This window comes from Vanacampus margaritifer, chromosome 8, assembly GCF_051991255.1.
Source record: "Vanacampus margaritifer isolate UIUO_Vmar chromosome 8, RoL_Vmar_1.0, whole genome shotgun sequence".
NCBI classification, from domain to species: Eukaryota; Metazoa; Chordata; class Actinopteri; order Syngnathiformes; family Syngnathidae; genus Vanacampus; species Vanacampus margaritifer.
The window spans coordinates 5266183-5280783 of NC_135439.1; the positions used below are offsets into that span (position 1 = coordinate 5266183).

The 14601-nt window shown below is 39.2% G+C and overlaps 1 protein-coding gene across 3 annotated transcripts in view; it reads left to right on the top strand.

Annotated features, from left to right (window-relative positions):
• Window positions 1–14601, top strand: part of magi3b (membrane associated guanylate kinase, WW and PDZ domain containing 3b) — a 143617-nt gene that overhangs the window by 125162 nt on the left and 3854 nt on the right. The window contains exons 11-21 of one of the 3 annotated variants that reach the window (XM_077572868.1): window positions 3104–3135; window positions 4890–5058; window positions 5122–5216; window positions 5978–6185; window positions 6263–6445; window positions 7544–7729; window positions 7996–8092; window positions 8519–8621; window positions 9560–9697; window positions 11560–11698; window positions 13247–13339. In XM_077572868.1, coding sequence (XP_077428994.1) covers window positions 3104–3135; window positions 4890–5058; window positions 5122–5216; window positions 5978–6185; window positions 6263–6445; window positions 7544–7729; window positions 7996–8092; window positions 8519–8621; window positions 9560–9697; window positions 11560–11698; window positions 13247–13296 — 1400 coding nt within the window. In that variant the 3' untranslated portion in view covers window positions 13297–13339. The remainder of the gene's footprint in view (window positions 1–3103; window positions 3136–4889; window positions 5059–5121; window positions 5217–5977; window positions 6186–6262; window positions 6446–7543; window positions 7730–7995; window positions 8093–8518; window positions 8622–9559; window positions 9698–11559; window positions 11699–13246; window positions 13340–14601) is intronic. The other 2 variants (XM_077572869.1, XM_077572867.1) reach the window with 2 other exon arrangements.

Genomic DNA, 14601 nt, shown 5'->3' on the forward strand with positions numbered 1-14601 from the left:
CCTTTGATATCACTATTTTTTTTAAGTGACCGCTCCGTACTTCCATAGTCTGTTCTGAGGGAATTCCAGTCGCAATGCAGAAGGACACGTCCACGTCAAAATGTAGCAGTAATAAATTTAATAATAATGCATATATTTGTGGAGAATGGGGTCAAGCTGGTATATTACCATTTTTAAAATGTGCAGAATTTCACAAGTTAAAGATTTGATAGCTCCTAATATGAAAAGAAAAATGCACTGAGCTGTCACCAATGTCTTACAAATGCAATTATGCCATCTAGTGGCAGAATAATTAGCTCAACACAAATCAATATTACACAATTTTTTTTGTTTGTTTACAGTACAGTACTTTTTTTAATTTAACTAAAATTTATGAATTATTACGAAACTACTGTATTTATGACTAAAAGATGCAGCCATATTTCTATTAGTTTAACATTTTTCCCACTTTTATGTTAACAAGAGTATGAAAACTTAGAAGAAAAATTAATATTTTACATTTTATTGTACAGTGTCACTATTGAAGTAATGCGATTAATTACAGTTAAAAATTTGGCACCCCTAATAATTATAATAATAATAATAATAATACATTGTCATGCAATAAGCATGTTACATTTTTGCTGTACTTACCTTTTTTTTATTTGTTATATTCATGAAGAACCTAGAAGTGTCTTCTTCTTCGCGGTCCACTTATTGTGGATTCACTCAATTGCGGATTTTTTGGGGGGGTTCATTTATGCTGCTATTTTTGTCCTTTTTTGTAAAATTCGAGTAAATAAAAACGGCTCTTTCTTTCATTCAACACAATCTATTACATTTATAAAGAAAATATAAAATATTTAAATTAAGAAGGTCAATTAAAAAACATGTACCATAAGTTTTTTTTTTTTTTTAAGTTGACATTTTTCTTCTTTTAATTCTTCTTAGCAAGTCAGTGTCCCATCACTGGTGAGCTATTTTTAGAAGGGACCACAGTTGTTGCAAGAAGAGCTCATTAAGGGTTTTAACGGTTATTGAAGAAGAAGAAAAAAACTTTTTTTTTACGACCACTACTTCGTGGAAATTCAGGGTGGGCGTGCATCGTATCACCGGCGAAAAGTTGAGGGGCCGCCGTATTGTGAATTACGACGGGTTACGTTGCTGCAATAGGAACAGAAATCAGTTGTAAACTGAAGCCGGAATGCAATAGTTAAGTGCATCTGGCTGCTTTTCTTTATGCATATAAAATAGTTTAGGATCGTTCCACAATGCATGTTCACGTCACTTCACGCCGCACACTCCTGCAGAACGCGTGCCCCCCTGTCCCCCACCCCGTGTTTACAACGAGGCATAATGCAGTGTTACAACTCCAAGCAGGAATTACATAAGCATGGGGATGGGCTCTGCTCCAAGAGTGAGTGTAGTAGAGGGGGAGGAGCCACTTTGCGCATCCCTCGTCTCCGAGAGCCAGGGGGATTCGCCGCGTGAATCAGTTACCACCCCACCCTCCACCCCCACCATCGAGCCACCAGATCGTCTTTGATCGAAAGCAGCGGACCTGTGGCGGTATTGGAGGGTTCTTTGAAAATCCCGGTGAAAGTGTGATAAAGGGAACGTCCCCGGGGGTCCTGCAGTACTCACCCATCCCCTTCAGTGACTGCACGTACAGGGGGATCCTCGGTTCTGCACCCAAGTTTTTTTTTCTTTTTGGACATCTAACTCCTTCTACATTTCTCAAGCCTACAAATAAGAGTAACTAATATAGGTACATAGCAACTGCATAGCAACTGAGCACATTATCATTATTAGGAACATAGTAACTGTATAAGACCAGACAAACTAAGAGTAGTTATTACAGTTAAAATATCAACATCAAATTAGCATCATAAGGGACCGCAATAACCCCCTGACCTGCATAAGCATGATACACCAGCACCGTAACCCGATGACCCAACCCAAAACAGTCACCCTATGACCCCAGTGACCCAACACAAAAAACAGGCATCACATAATGAGACATAAAAAATAAAAAAAGTTCTTCTTTCTCATTCTATCTATAAACTGTTAAGTTCATTCATGGCATCTTGTAAACTATTTTTCACTTTCCCTAAATTCCTAAATTTTTGTTCACATTTTTCACACGTTAAACAATTAATTTCCCTTCAGAGTGAGTCGACATATTTACTTCCTCCCTCCACATTTCTCAAGTGATTCAAACTTTTCCAACTTCAATCTCGTTCACAAACCGAACTTTTTCACATCGCCCAAAATTCCCCAAATTTTATCAACAACATTCCCAAATGATGAGATATTTGACACATTTCACTCCTCTTTCCACACTTCTCAATCGATTCAAACCATTCCAACTTTTTAAACTGTTCGACCTATTGAGGACGCAAATTGAACTGATTTTGACTCATATCAGCATCTGCTCATCAACATTCACAAACGAGATCTGACATCAAATCTGTTGTTCCACCCGAAATGTCATAAACCCCATAATTAGCCTGGCATTTTTCTTCTTCAATTACAGTAAACAAAATCTGATACAACCCCCCCCCTCCCCGCCCCTCCCCTCCCGTCAGCTCCACCAACTACCACACAGTCCGCCCGCTCCCAGCCATCTTCCAGCACTTTCCATCAGGCTCCATTAACCCCTCATCACGCCAAGTGTTACCGCGACCCCCCGACCTCCCCCAGAGGCTCCCGAGGACTGTTTGTTAATCGAGTTAATGCAGTGAGTGGGGTCGGTGGGGCGGGGGGTAGTTTTAGAGATGATCTGCAGGGAACAATCTGAGTGCTTGAGATAGAGCGAGGGGGCGTACAAGCAGAAAGCGTGGGGGAGGGGTGGAGTGTGTGTGTGTGTGTGTGGGGGGGGGGGGGGGGGGGGGTGAAATGATCGTTAGTTAATAATATGCATGCCGCTAATGCGCTCAGCCGTCTTGTTAGCAGCCCTGCTCGGACCGCATCGTGTACGAGCAGGGCTGCTCTCCCTGTCCACCTTTTAATGACATGCATGTACATCCGTCATTAATGGAGCCACAGCCGCTTTTCAACTTCCGCCCGGGGAAACATTGCCATCTGGTGGTGGTGTGACAGATTTCTCTTTCTCTCCTCGTAGGTCAAACGTCGCCTGTGAAGAGTCTCAAGCCTGTGAGTAGACTTCTTTTTTTTTTTTTTTGCTTCCTTTGTGGTATCAGCACTCGGTTTAATTTCCAAGGCCATTGTTGCCCCCCCCCCTCCCCCATTTAACCGCTAAGCCTCCACGGCGCCAAATTAAATGATGGAAATGTGAGTGTTGATTATGATTCCGAGCGCCTTCTTTTGTTTTGCCCCGGAAAAGTCTTAATTGCTTCCTCCCTCAGTTTTGGGGGGGGATCTGAGCGGCTATTGTCAAGGGATTGGCGTGCTAATGAAGCATGGATGAGCCCCCGCCCCCTTTTGAATAGGGTGCTGTTATTAATACAACAAGACTTTGGAATAAAAGAAGACGGCCCTTTCAGGATGAGAAGATCTAAAGGGAAATCACAATGCGGCAGATTCCAGACCTCATAACAATTGCAGCAAAGTGAAAAATGGCCTTTGTTTTTCTTAAAAAGAGTTTTTGCTGTTCTTATTAACACAGCGGAACCTTTAAAGTAAAACACTGAAAGCTCGACAACGACAAAACCCCCGCAGGAAATCATGTCAAGTGAATTCATTAAGTTCCAGTCTAACGCTGTCACCGTCCTGAAACATTTAGTGGCTTTCCAGGCAATATTTTAGTCCTTTTTTTTTTTTTTAACTTAGATTTGGATGTCAGAAAAAAGTTAAATAAAGGAAAATTGCTCACCCTTTGAAAAGCATAAAAAGGAACCGCACCAGGTGGACGTTTGCTAGTCGCATTTGAACGCAAAAGTCTGTTCACAGTAACACATGCTTGGTAAATATTATTTGAGTGTGTCAGTGTTATTTAACTATTGGCGTTGCACATTTTCTTTTTCTTTTTTTTCTTTCTTTCTTTTTCTGGCGTTGCACGTTTTATTTTTATTTTTTTATTTTTTATTTTTTTTATTTATTTTTTTTTTTTTTTCTGGCGTTGCACGTATTTTAAAGTCAGCTTAGTGATTTAGAAAATGGATGAATGGCTAACTTGTTAAAAAATGTTCATCACGTTTTAAACTAAAATTGACTGACAATTTCGTCAATGACTCAAATGACAAAAAATGAAAACAACACAGTGGCGAAAATTCACACAATGCAATCAGAAGGAATAAAACGCACGCACACACGCACATACAAAATAAAAATGTATTTAAAAAAAAAATATATATATATATATATATATATATATATATATATATATATATATATATATATACATATATATATATAAAAAAGGAAAAAAAAGAAAAACACTGCATCTGTGCCCAGGACGGATGCCCGGCAGAATTAAAAAAAAAATTTGGGGGTTGAAACGTGGGTGGGAGAAAAGAAGTGTTCACTGCACTTTAATGTTCAAACATGTTTACATATAATTGTGCAGCTGTAAAATTAATCTCAAGCAATTATGCCCCCTTTTTTTTTTTTTATTGAGGTGAAAAAAACTAAGTGATATTATTGTCAGTTTGACATGTTTCATTAAAACAATAAAGACACCATTGGATTAAATGTGTCTTGCATGTTATAATGTATAATATAATAATGTGTTATCATTTTCTGTATAAAAGTTGAAATGTATGAGGAAGGAAAATATCAACTAAACTTTTAATTTAGTCGACTAAAATTGCTCTCTTTTTCATCCACTAAAATTGGATTAAAGCTAAAATGATGGCTTCAACTTTAACTAATTTTAGTCAAAAGACTTAAACTAAAAACAAATTTCTAGTCCAAATGAACACTGCTTGTCAACCATGTCATCCGTGCAGCGGCAAGACATGACAGCCAGCACCGAGACGTTGGACGCCATCGGCGATCCGGCCCCCCAGGCGCTGCCTTACCACTCCAACACGAGCACTCTGCGCGCCGCCAACGACTCGCCCAAGCGGGATGCCGCCGAGCTGTACTTGAAATCCAAAGCCCTGCTGGAGAGCAGACGTAAGCCCGTCGTCACCTTCTCCACCCAAAAGCAAAAGAGTTTGACCCGATTGTCTTCCGCAGAGCCACACACCAAAGACATCGATGTGTTCCTCAAGAGGGACATCGAGACGGGCTTCGGGTTCCGTGTTCTGGGCGGCGACGGTCCACAGCAGCCAGTAAGTACACCAAACATCAGGGATACGCTCTAAAAAACAGTTGGGTCCAAATTAACTGTGGGTCAAAAATGGACCGATCCTCTACTTGGGTCAAAAAATTAGGTCATTTTGTATAAAACAACCCAGAAAGTTGAGTCAAATTGACCCATGAAGTTGATCGGTCCATTTTTTATCCATAAGTAGGTTACTTTTGACCCAACTTTTTTTAGAGCGTAGGCATTGGGCATTTTGACGAATATCGGTATCGATATATGTTTTTTAAAATCTGATGGCCGATAAAAGGTAAATCTAAAACTTACATTTTAAACTCAGGGAACTATTTATTTAAATTTTCAGTTGACTTTATAAGAGATGCTGCTGACCCTGGGAACCTTTTGTTTTTGGTCGACATTAAAACAAAGAAATGTGAACGTTTAAGATTTCAGGTATTTTTAAATTTTTGTCTAAGAAAAAAAAAAAATTCTACATTTTGTAGAGTCTGAAAAATTGTTCAATAAGCATGCTTTTAAGACATAACTACAAAGTAAAGAGATTTGCATTTGTATTTTAAAACATTTTGACACCAATTTTTTACTGTAAATAAATATCGGCTTCAAATATCGGTTATCGGCCTCCTTGACTACTAATAATCGGCATCGGTATTGGCCCTGAAAAAAACATATTGTTCTATCTCTATCAAACATCACAGCAAATGATGAAACAACCGGAACTAGATACGTAAGGCTGAACTTTACTAACCCATCCCCCCCCCCCCCCTTCAGAACGTGTTCCCCCAGGTGTACATCGGGGCCATCGTGCCCAACGGCGCCGCGGAAAAGGACGGCCGATTGCGTGCCGGGGACGAGCTCATCGGCATCGACGGCGTGATGGTGAAGGGCCGCTCGCACAAGCAAGTGCTGGACCTCATGACCAACGCCGCCCGCAACGGTCAGGTCATGCTGACCGTGCGCAGGAAGGTCATCTACAGAGGTGAGTGCATGTTTTGATTAGTGTTCTTTTATCCTTTTTTTTTTTTATAATTGAATCCTTGAATTGCTTCACGCCAGACGCTACGGAGGAGGAGGCTCTGGAAATGGCGCCGACGCTGGTGAACGGCTCCCCCAAACTACCTCGGCTGCCCATGCCCAGCGCCCTGGACCACGAGTCCTTCGATATCACGCTGCACCGTAAAGACTCCGAGGGTTTCGGATTCGTCATCCTCACGTCCAAGAGTAGACCCCCGCACGGAGGTGAGCTAGTAAGCGTTTCTCGGACTAAAAATCGGAATTCTCCTTATCTCATTCAAACCCGAAAACGAGTAGATACGGTTTTAATGCTTTGCCCTTCACTCCCAAAAACGTATTTATACGTTTTTTATGTTTTTTTATGCAAGAGCATACAGATGGCTTTGATGCCGCTTCTGACATGAAGAGGTGGCTTAATTTAAGCCCTAAGGTATTTTTCAGGCTTTTGCTCGAAAATGACATACCCAAAATAACAAGAGGATACCTCTGCAACCACAAGATCTATTTGAATAATTCTTGTGTCATAATTAAGGGAACACCGGTGAGATTTGTTCAAGTGGGTCGCTTGTGAGTTTTGCATGAAGTAGCACAGCGGGAGAGCCGAGTTGTTTTACTGTGTGGAGCAATACCGATTTCTATATTTGATAATTAAATTATTAAAAACGGCTTATATATTTTTGTAGCACCGGTTCTGTAGTTTAATTAATTAACGAGCGACATCATTTTATACTTTCATGATAAGTGCATTGTTTCGCACAATTTCTTCTTCACAATTTCGGCGCTCGGCCGTAAAGGGTTAGAGCAATGGTAGTTATTACAAAAACGACCAGCAGGTGTCAGCAGAGTATAAGAGATCAGCCAGGGCCATGTTGCAAAAAGTTATTTTTGACAGTGTTTTCACAAATGAAATGTCTTAGTCAAGGTACAACTACAATTTATTGTAAATTACTTTGCGAACCCCAAGCCATGGCCAGTAAAGCAGCCAGGAGCGAAGGGGGTTGCTTCAGTGAAAATGGTTGGGAATGAATGAGTTCATTATTTGTTACTTTTCGACATGTCAATAAAACAAAATCAGTCTTTCCCAAAGAGGGGTGTCTCTGTCGGCAGCGTATTCCATTTGTGTGCAGCATAACAACAAAATGCTGCTTCACCATGTTTACTTTGAACTCTCAAATAAGGCCAAGGCCGGCCCAATACCAATACATAGTTTGTTAAAGGCATTATTCATGAAGAAAGTCCATAAACTGCAGGATATTTCCATTTTATGTGTAAATGTTTTGTCCACCGTCTGACTCGTCCCCCCCCCCCCACTCTCCCCTTCAGTTATCCCTCACAAGATCGGCCGCATCATCGAAGGCAGCCCAACGGACCGCTGCGGCCTGCTACACGTGGGCGACCGCATCTCGGCCGTCAACGGCCGCTCCATTCTGGAGCTGTCGCACAACGACATCGTGCTGCTCATCAAGGAAGCCGGCAACGTGGTGACGCTCACTGTGGTGCCGGAGGACGGTGGGTTTGGCTCCGTCCAAATTTTGTTTGTCTTTCGTTAACTTTGGGCTGATGGTGCTCACGCAAGCAAGGGAAGTGCTGATCAATATTTTAGCGTTCACATTAAAAATGTAGGCTTTCGCGGAGAAGTGCAAAAGGGTTGAATGAATTTCAATAAATACGACTTTTATATCACCGTCGTGTCCTGCTAGTCAATTGTGAGTATAAAATGTTTGTGATTTTGATACTTTGGCTGTAACTCACTGTTGGAATTGCAAATATTTTAGAGTACAAGGGTCCTCCTTCTGGTGCCAGTTCTGCCAGACAGAGTCCAGCTCTTCAGCACCGAGCGATCGGACAACGCTCGGCTCTGCAGGACGAACGGTAAGAAATTCATGGGAAGTCGTGCAAAATGGCGGAATTTCATATTTGGGCTTTTTCTTTGTGTACACCTTTTACAATGGGATGATAAATTCAGTCAGGAAATTGGTTAAATGTGACAGCAGAACAAAACTGGACAAAATGTGCAATCATTAACCTGAATATACAAAACTTTACAAAGATTTACAAACATGTACAAAAGATACAAACATTTCCAAACAAATTCATCATAAGCTTGATTGTGATTACAAACTTGCTTTGCTCCACTGAGCCTCAAGCGTTGCATTTGTTTTCCTCTCACTTTGCATAATGGATCGAGCAGGGTTTTGCCTGCAGCGTGTTGCATGTACACAAGCGTGTCCAGCTGACGAGATGCATGTGTGTGCGTGTGTGTGTGTGTGTGTGTGTGTGTGTGTGTGTGTGTGACAGCTACAACCTGGACGTGGAGGACAAACGAGATGGCGTCTCCTGGTCGGAACACAAAAACATCCCAGTGGAGCAGGGGGCTCTGTGTGTCACGGGACCCAACCAGGTGACAATGATCCTTACGATGGAGGACCAAAACTGCCAAAATTAACAAAAAAACAAAAAAAACAAAAAAAACACGCTTAGGACCGCCCCCCTCATTTAAATAACATTTCGACCTGACAGAGCGTCTGCAGCATGAAATAAATGTGAGAGCGTTTTTATTTATTGGTTGATATTTCATTCTATATAATTATTTTGGTATTTATTTCAACATTTATTTTTATGTTTATTTTTATTTTTTGAATCTCATTTTTATTTTTATATATTTTTTAACTTCATTTATTTTATTTAGGGATATATATCCCTAAATAAAATAAATTAAGTAAAAAAAAAAATGTTTTTTTAAATGAGATTCAAAAAATAAAAATAAATGCAAAAAAAATAAAATATATATATATATATATATATATAGTTGTTTTTATTTCCATTTATATATATTTTTTGTATAAAAATTTTTAATTCAATTGACCATATTTGGCAAATCCTGTCTGGACTTGCTTCTTAAATGGTGTGATAAAGTCAGAACCATGAATATTGGGACATGGACGCTGTTCCCATGCGCTTTAACTGCTTTAAGATTTGAATTTGAAGGTATTTACATCCAAATCAGGTCATTACCTTCTCATGTTCAAGTTTTTCAGAACTTATTGGACGGTGCTTCACAGTGCAGATGGACAATAACCTTGAAGCATTTTGCAAAAGCCACAAAAGGTTTTTTTTTTTAAGGCAACAAAATCAAAGTCAGTCACCTCACTTGAATCTGATTGAACATCCATTTCACTTGCTGAAGACAAAACGGAAGAGAAAATTCCCCAAGAACAAGCAGGAACTGAAGATTGGATACTTACAATAATACAACGTTATTTTTTTTTTTTTACACACTCAAGTTAAATAAATTGTATGTGCATGTGAATGCAGTAACATGATGATGGTGTTGCGCAGGGTTGTCTGACCGTCGAGCTAGACAGAAGCCCCAGAGGTTTCGGCTTCAGCCTGCGAGGGGGGACGGAATACAACATGGGTCTGTACATCCTGAGACTGGCTGAGGATGGCCCCGCCCACCTGGATGGAAGAATCCACGTGAGTCAGCAAAGCTTTACCTCTCTATATTTTTTCTACTTCCAACATTTTCTGCTATAAAAAAACAACAAAACATCAATGAATGCGAAAAAACCCTCATCGAATCAATTCTTTGGCCAGCCAGATGTAGCAGATGTTCGCACTCCACAGGAAGGAAACAGTCAAAGTAGTTTGTCGCCATATTGTACAATCAGACCCCCGTTGTTTACTCCGTATGTTGCCCATATGGTTGCTCCATAAACTAATAAAATCATCAGCGCGATGGGAGGTCATGATCAAGCCACAGCGAGAACGAGAGTAAAACCGAAGCTCCTGGCGGGCGGAATCCATTTTGTGCGGTCTGCGGGCACGCGCGCCAACGTCAGCCGTGATTAGGAGATGACGGATGGACGCGCTTCCGGTGTCATCTCCATTAATAGAGACTTCCTCCAGGCTGTGGCGGGCTCTGTGTGTCAAGTCAGCGGCTCTCAAACGGAGTGTGTCCGCAAGCCATGGCTTCGGGTTCGCAAAGTCGTTTACAAAATAAATTGCAGTTGTACCTTGACTAAGACATTTCATTTGTTCCAAGAGCAAGTCAATTAATTTATTTGTATATCCATTCAATGTTTCCAATTAACTCATTCACTCCCAGCCATTTTCACTGAAGCAACCCCCTTCACTCCCGGCTATTTTACTGGATTTTGACTGATTTTGCAAGGCCCACAGAATATTGTGTTCTACTGCTATAAAAACATGGAACATGCCAAAATAATAAATTGGAAAAAAAACGTTTATTTGTATCAGTTTCCATTTTAATTAATTATTATTAGCAATTAGCATTAGTATATATTCCGGTTACTTAATTCTGTCTGTTAGCGAAAGCCACTACATCGTGATAACTTACATTGATGTTTCTGCATTTGGCAATTTATTATTATATTATATTATTAGTATGGGATTTTTTTTAATGGGCTTTAGGTGAACTGATGAATACACACACGCTCGCACGCACGCACGCACACACACACACATATACATACTCACCCACATACAAAAAAAAAGTATATATATATGTGTGTATATGTATATATATATGTATATGTATTTAAAAAAAAAAAAAAAAAACATTTATAAAAAATTTTTTAATTGATTTGTTGGGTTTTAAAAAAAAAAAAAAAAAAAAAAAGGAGAGCAATGATGATGTCAAATCGAATGAACAATACTGAGCTCTCCTGTAGAAAAAAAAAATAAAAAAGCATTACTATATAGCTAAGTTTGGTCATTATTCACATTCCTGGTGAAAACACCGTCAAAAAGAACTTTTTGCAACATGGCCCTGGCTGATCTCTTATACTCTGCTGACACCTGCTGGCCGTTTTTTGTAATAACTACCATTGCTCTAACCCTTTAAGCCCGAGCACCGAAATTGTGAAGAAGAAGAAATAGTGCGAAACAATGCACTAAAGATTTGAGTCTCTTCTTTCATCAAGAAAATAAAAAGTATATTTCGATCTATTTCGTTTTCGGGGGGGCTTTTTGCAACAAGGCCCAGGTTGATCACTTGTACTCTCCTGCCACCTGCTGGCCGTTTTTGTAATAGCTACCATTCTCTTCAGTTCAGAGGCTGCATCAAAGCCTTCTGTATGCTTTAGCATAAAAAATACATCTTTGGGAGCATATTTAAAATAGAACATATTTATACGTTTTTGGGACAAAATGAGTTAAAGTAAAGAACTGTCCCTACTTTATTGCCGTGTGAGTTTGCAACAACAGACGTGTAGAAAATATTCACAGCAAAACCCTCCAGCATGACATTTAGGGTTGTCATTGGAAAAACCCCGGCCGGAGGTCGCTGACGCGTGCGTTGTGCGTTCCCCGGGCAGGTCGGAGACGAGATCGTGGAGATCAACGGCGAGCCGGCCCGAGGCATTTCGCACACGCGTGCCATCGAGCTGATCCAAGCGGGAGGAAGCAAAGTGGCGCTGCTGCTCCGACCCGGCGCCGGCCTAACTCAAGATGGTAGTAAGTGCTCAATCATGGCCAAACGTTAATACCAATGTGTTGACAATATCACATGCTTGATGCTTTATTAATCATTTAAAACTATTGTAGTTACTTTTACTTTTAAAAGATATTAATGCTAAAATGCTAGACTCGGGGTCAACATTTTACGATTTAAGTGTGCCCAATTTAGCTAATTTGTGCTAATTTTCATTGGCAGTCCCATGGGCGGATGTAAAAGCCTAAAGCCTAAAATGAGAGTCATTAAAATCACAAATCAATATCCAACAATATTATTACACGAGTACATCTCCTGTACAGTTGATAGTGCGAACTAATATCTCTCATTCAATGAGAGCAGTTTTGGCCCGACTTCAGCCATTGTTTAAATTTTTTGTTGAAGACACTTGTAGTAATAATAATATACTTACACCATAAGTTATTAAATTTAATGTACATTTCTTTAATTTCCTTCATTTTTATGCAGTTAGGGTTTTGGTTCTCATTTTATAAATGTATATTTTTATTGTTTTTTAGATTATTATTTTTTTAGCTAAATTTTTTAACTAAAGTGTTATGATTAATTTGTAATTTTGAGAGCAACTGAACTCTTGTTTTTCATATTGTTTTCTCATTTATTTTCAAAGCTTTTATTGTATTTATATTTTGTATGATATTGTATAATATTCATTATTTTGTATACTGTATACAGTATATATACATATATCAGTACTGTACTTCTCAATCATTTTTTGCTACATCCCACCCAAGAAGAAGAAAATATTTACCCCCCCCCCCCCAAAAAAAAAAAAAAACAAAAAACAAAAAGAAAAATAAATCTCACCTGTGACTAAAAATACTGTCATTTGACTATAAAATTGTTGTCAGTATGCTCAGTCCCTGGCAATGAGAGCAACACTGCCACCTACTGTAGTGGATGTGCAATACAAATTTTATTCTAGTAAGAAAAATACAATTGTTTATTATTATTATTAATTTGATTTAAAAAAAATATTTTAATAGTTTAATCGTTATCCTATAATTTAGGGAGACATGCTTTGAAGTAGGTGCCGCTGTTTTGGTTAGCAACAGAGTTCAAATGACTGTTATCTTGTGGATGTGTGTGAACAATGGTGTCTATAAACTAATAGAATTTGAGTTACTGATGGGAAAAGGAAGTCATCTATTTGAGAGAGCTGTTTAAATGTTAATTTGTTGTGTAGCGCTAGCGCTAATAGTAACATTTTTCCAAGATTTGCTCAGTAATTGAAATTCATACGTAATTGCCAGATTGTTTTCATTTGTGCAGGCAGGTGGGCTGCTGGTGTTTTCTAAATGAGCCTTTTTATGAGGAGCGGCCTACTGCGCCGCATCCATAAATTCACCCCCCCCCCCCGTCCCTCCCACCCTCCCGTTTCCTTAATGACGATAACTGCCGACGTTTGTGAACTGTGATGAAGCTCAGTCTCGGGACGCCACCTTTACTTACTCATGGCGGCTCGATCGCTAACCATCTGCTTCCTGTCGGGTCTTCGTCATCTCCTCCTCCTTTGTCTTTTTCTCCTGCAGGTGGCGCCGCTTCTTCTACTGTATGCTACTACACCGAGCACCAACACTAACATCCTCACATGCCTTTTCCTGGCCTCTTGTCTTTCTACCTTGGTAATTGCTTCCTCAATTTTCTTGTTCAGAATTTTAACGGTGTGGAACGGGTGTGATCCTACACCGGATAGGGTTTTGTGGGGCAATTTCAGGATGGACCTAAAATGGACTATAACCTTTACAGGTTCACTTATTTGATTTCGCGGAACCAAAATTTGAATGCCCGTTTCATACTTTTAGCGCCTTTTGCTAAGAAGGCGCTAAATGGCAACACTATCAACAGGTTTTTGAGATATGACTTGACCAAAGTCCAGCCGTCAGCCATAAATCCAACTTTTTTTTCATTTTTATTAAAACACTTTTTGTTGGGTATTCCTTAGCACCTATTCTGTCGCTAACACAGTTCTCCAAATAAGAACAAGAAGAAGTTAATAACTCTTAATAACTTTACTGTTTACTGTAAAACGGACACATAACTCAAAGGAGAATTTCTCTTTTTGTATTCAACACTAAAAAGTTCATTCGCTAGCTTAATACTTGATGTTAAGACGAGACTTAGGACGAGATTTAACTCCCACACTAGAGTGTTTTAAGTCTCATCTTAAGACCCACTTTTATTTCTTGGCTTTTAGTTCAGCATGAATTGTGTGTTCTTCGGGGTCTTTTTTTTTGTGTGTGTTTTTAAATTTTAAAATTTAATTTTAATTTTTTTAATTGTATTTGTTTTTAATTTGTTTTTAAATTATTTTAAATATTTTTTTTTACTTTTTGTATTTCAATATTTTATTGACTATTTTTTTTATATAGTTGGTTTGACTAGATTTCATGTTCTCAATGTGCAGCACTTTATAAAATGTGCTATAGAAAAAAAGTCGATTGAACTGGATTGGATGTGAAACGTCACAGACTAAGGGAAATTAGCATTATCATACATCTTTCAATAAATACTTCAAAACAGAGCAACAACACATACAAAACTGAGCATAGAGCAATACTCACAGTCTCTCTGCCCTGTAGGAACGACGACTATTACTGGAGCTTATGGTAGTTGGGGACCTTCTCTGCCACTTCTTCTTGCTGCTAACTACGCTGTATCTCTTACAGTAGGCCTTAATGTTGGTCCATGGCATCACACTAAATTTGGACTTGTAATGTATCCTGTCAACAGAACACGATCATTTAAAATCTGGGTTATATACACTCGAAAAACAGTTGGGTCGAAAATAACCCAACTATGGGTCAAAAATGGACCCATCCTCTACTTGGGTCGATTTCACCCAATTGTGAGTCTTTCAGCGTAAAACAACTCATAAATTTTGGTC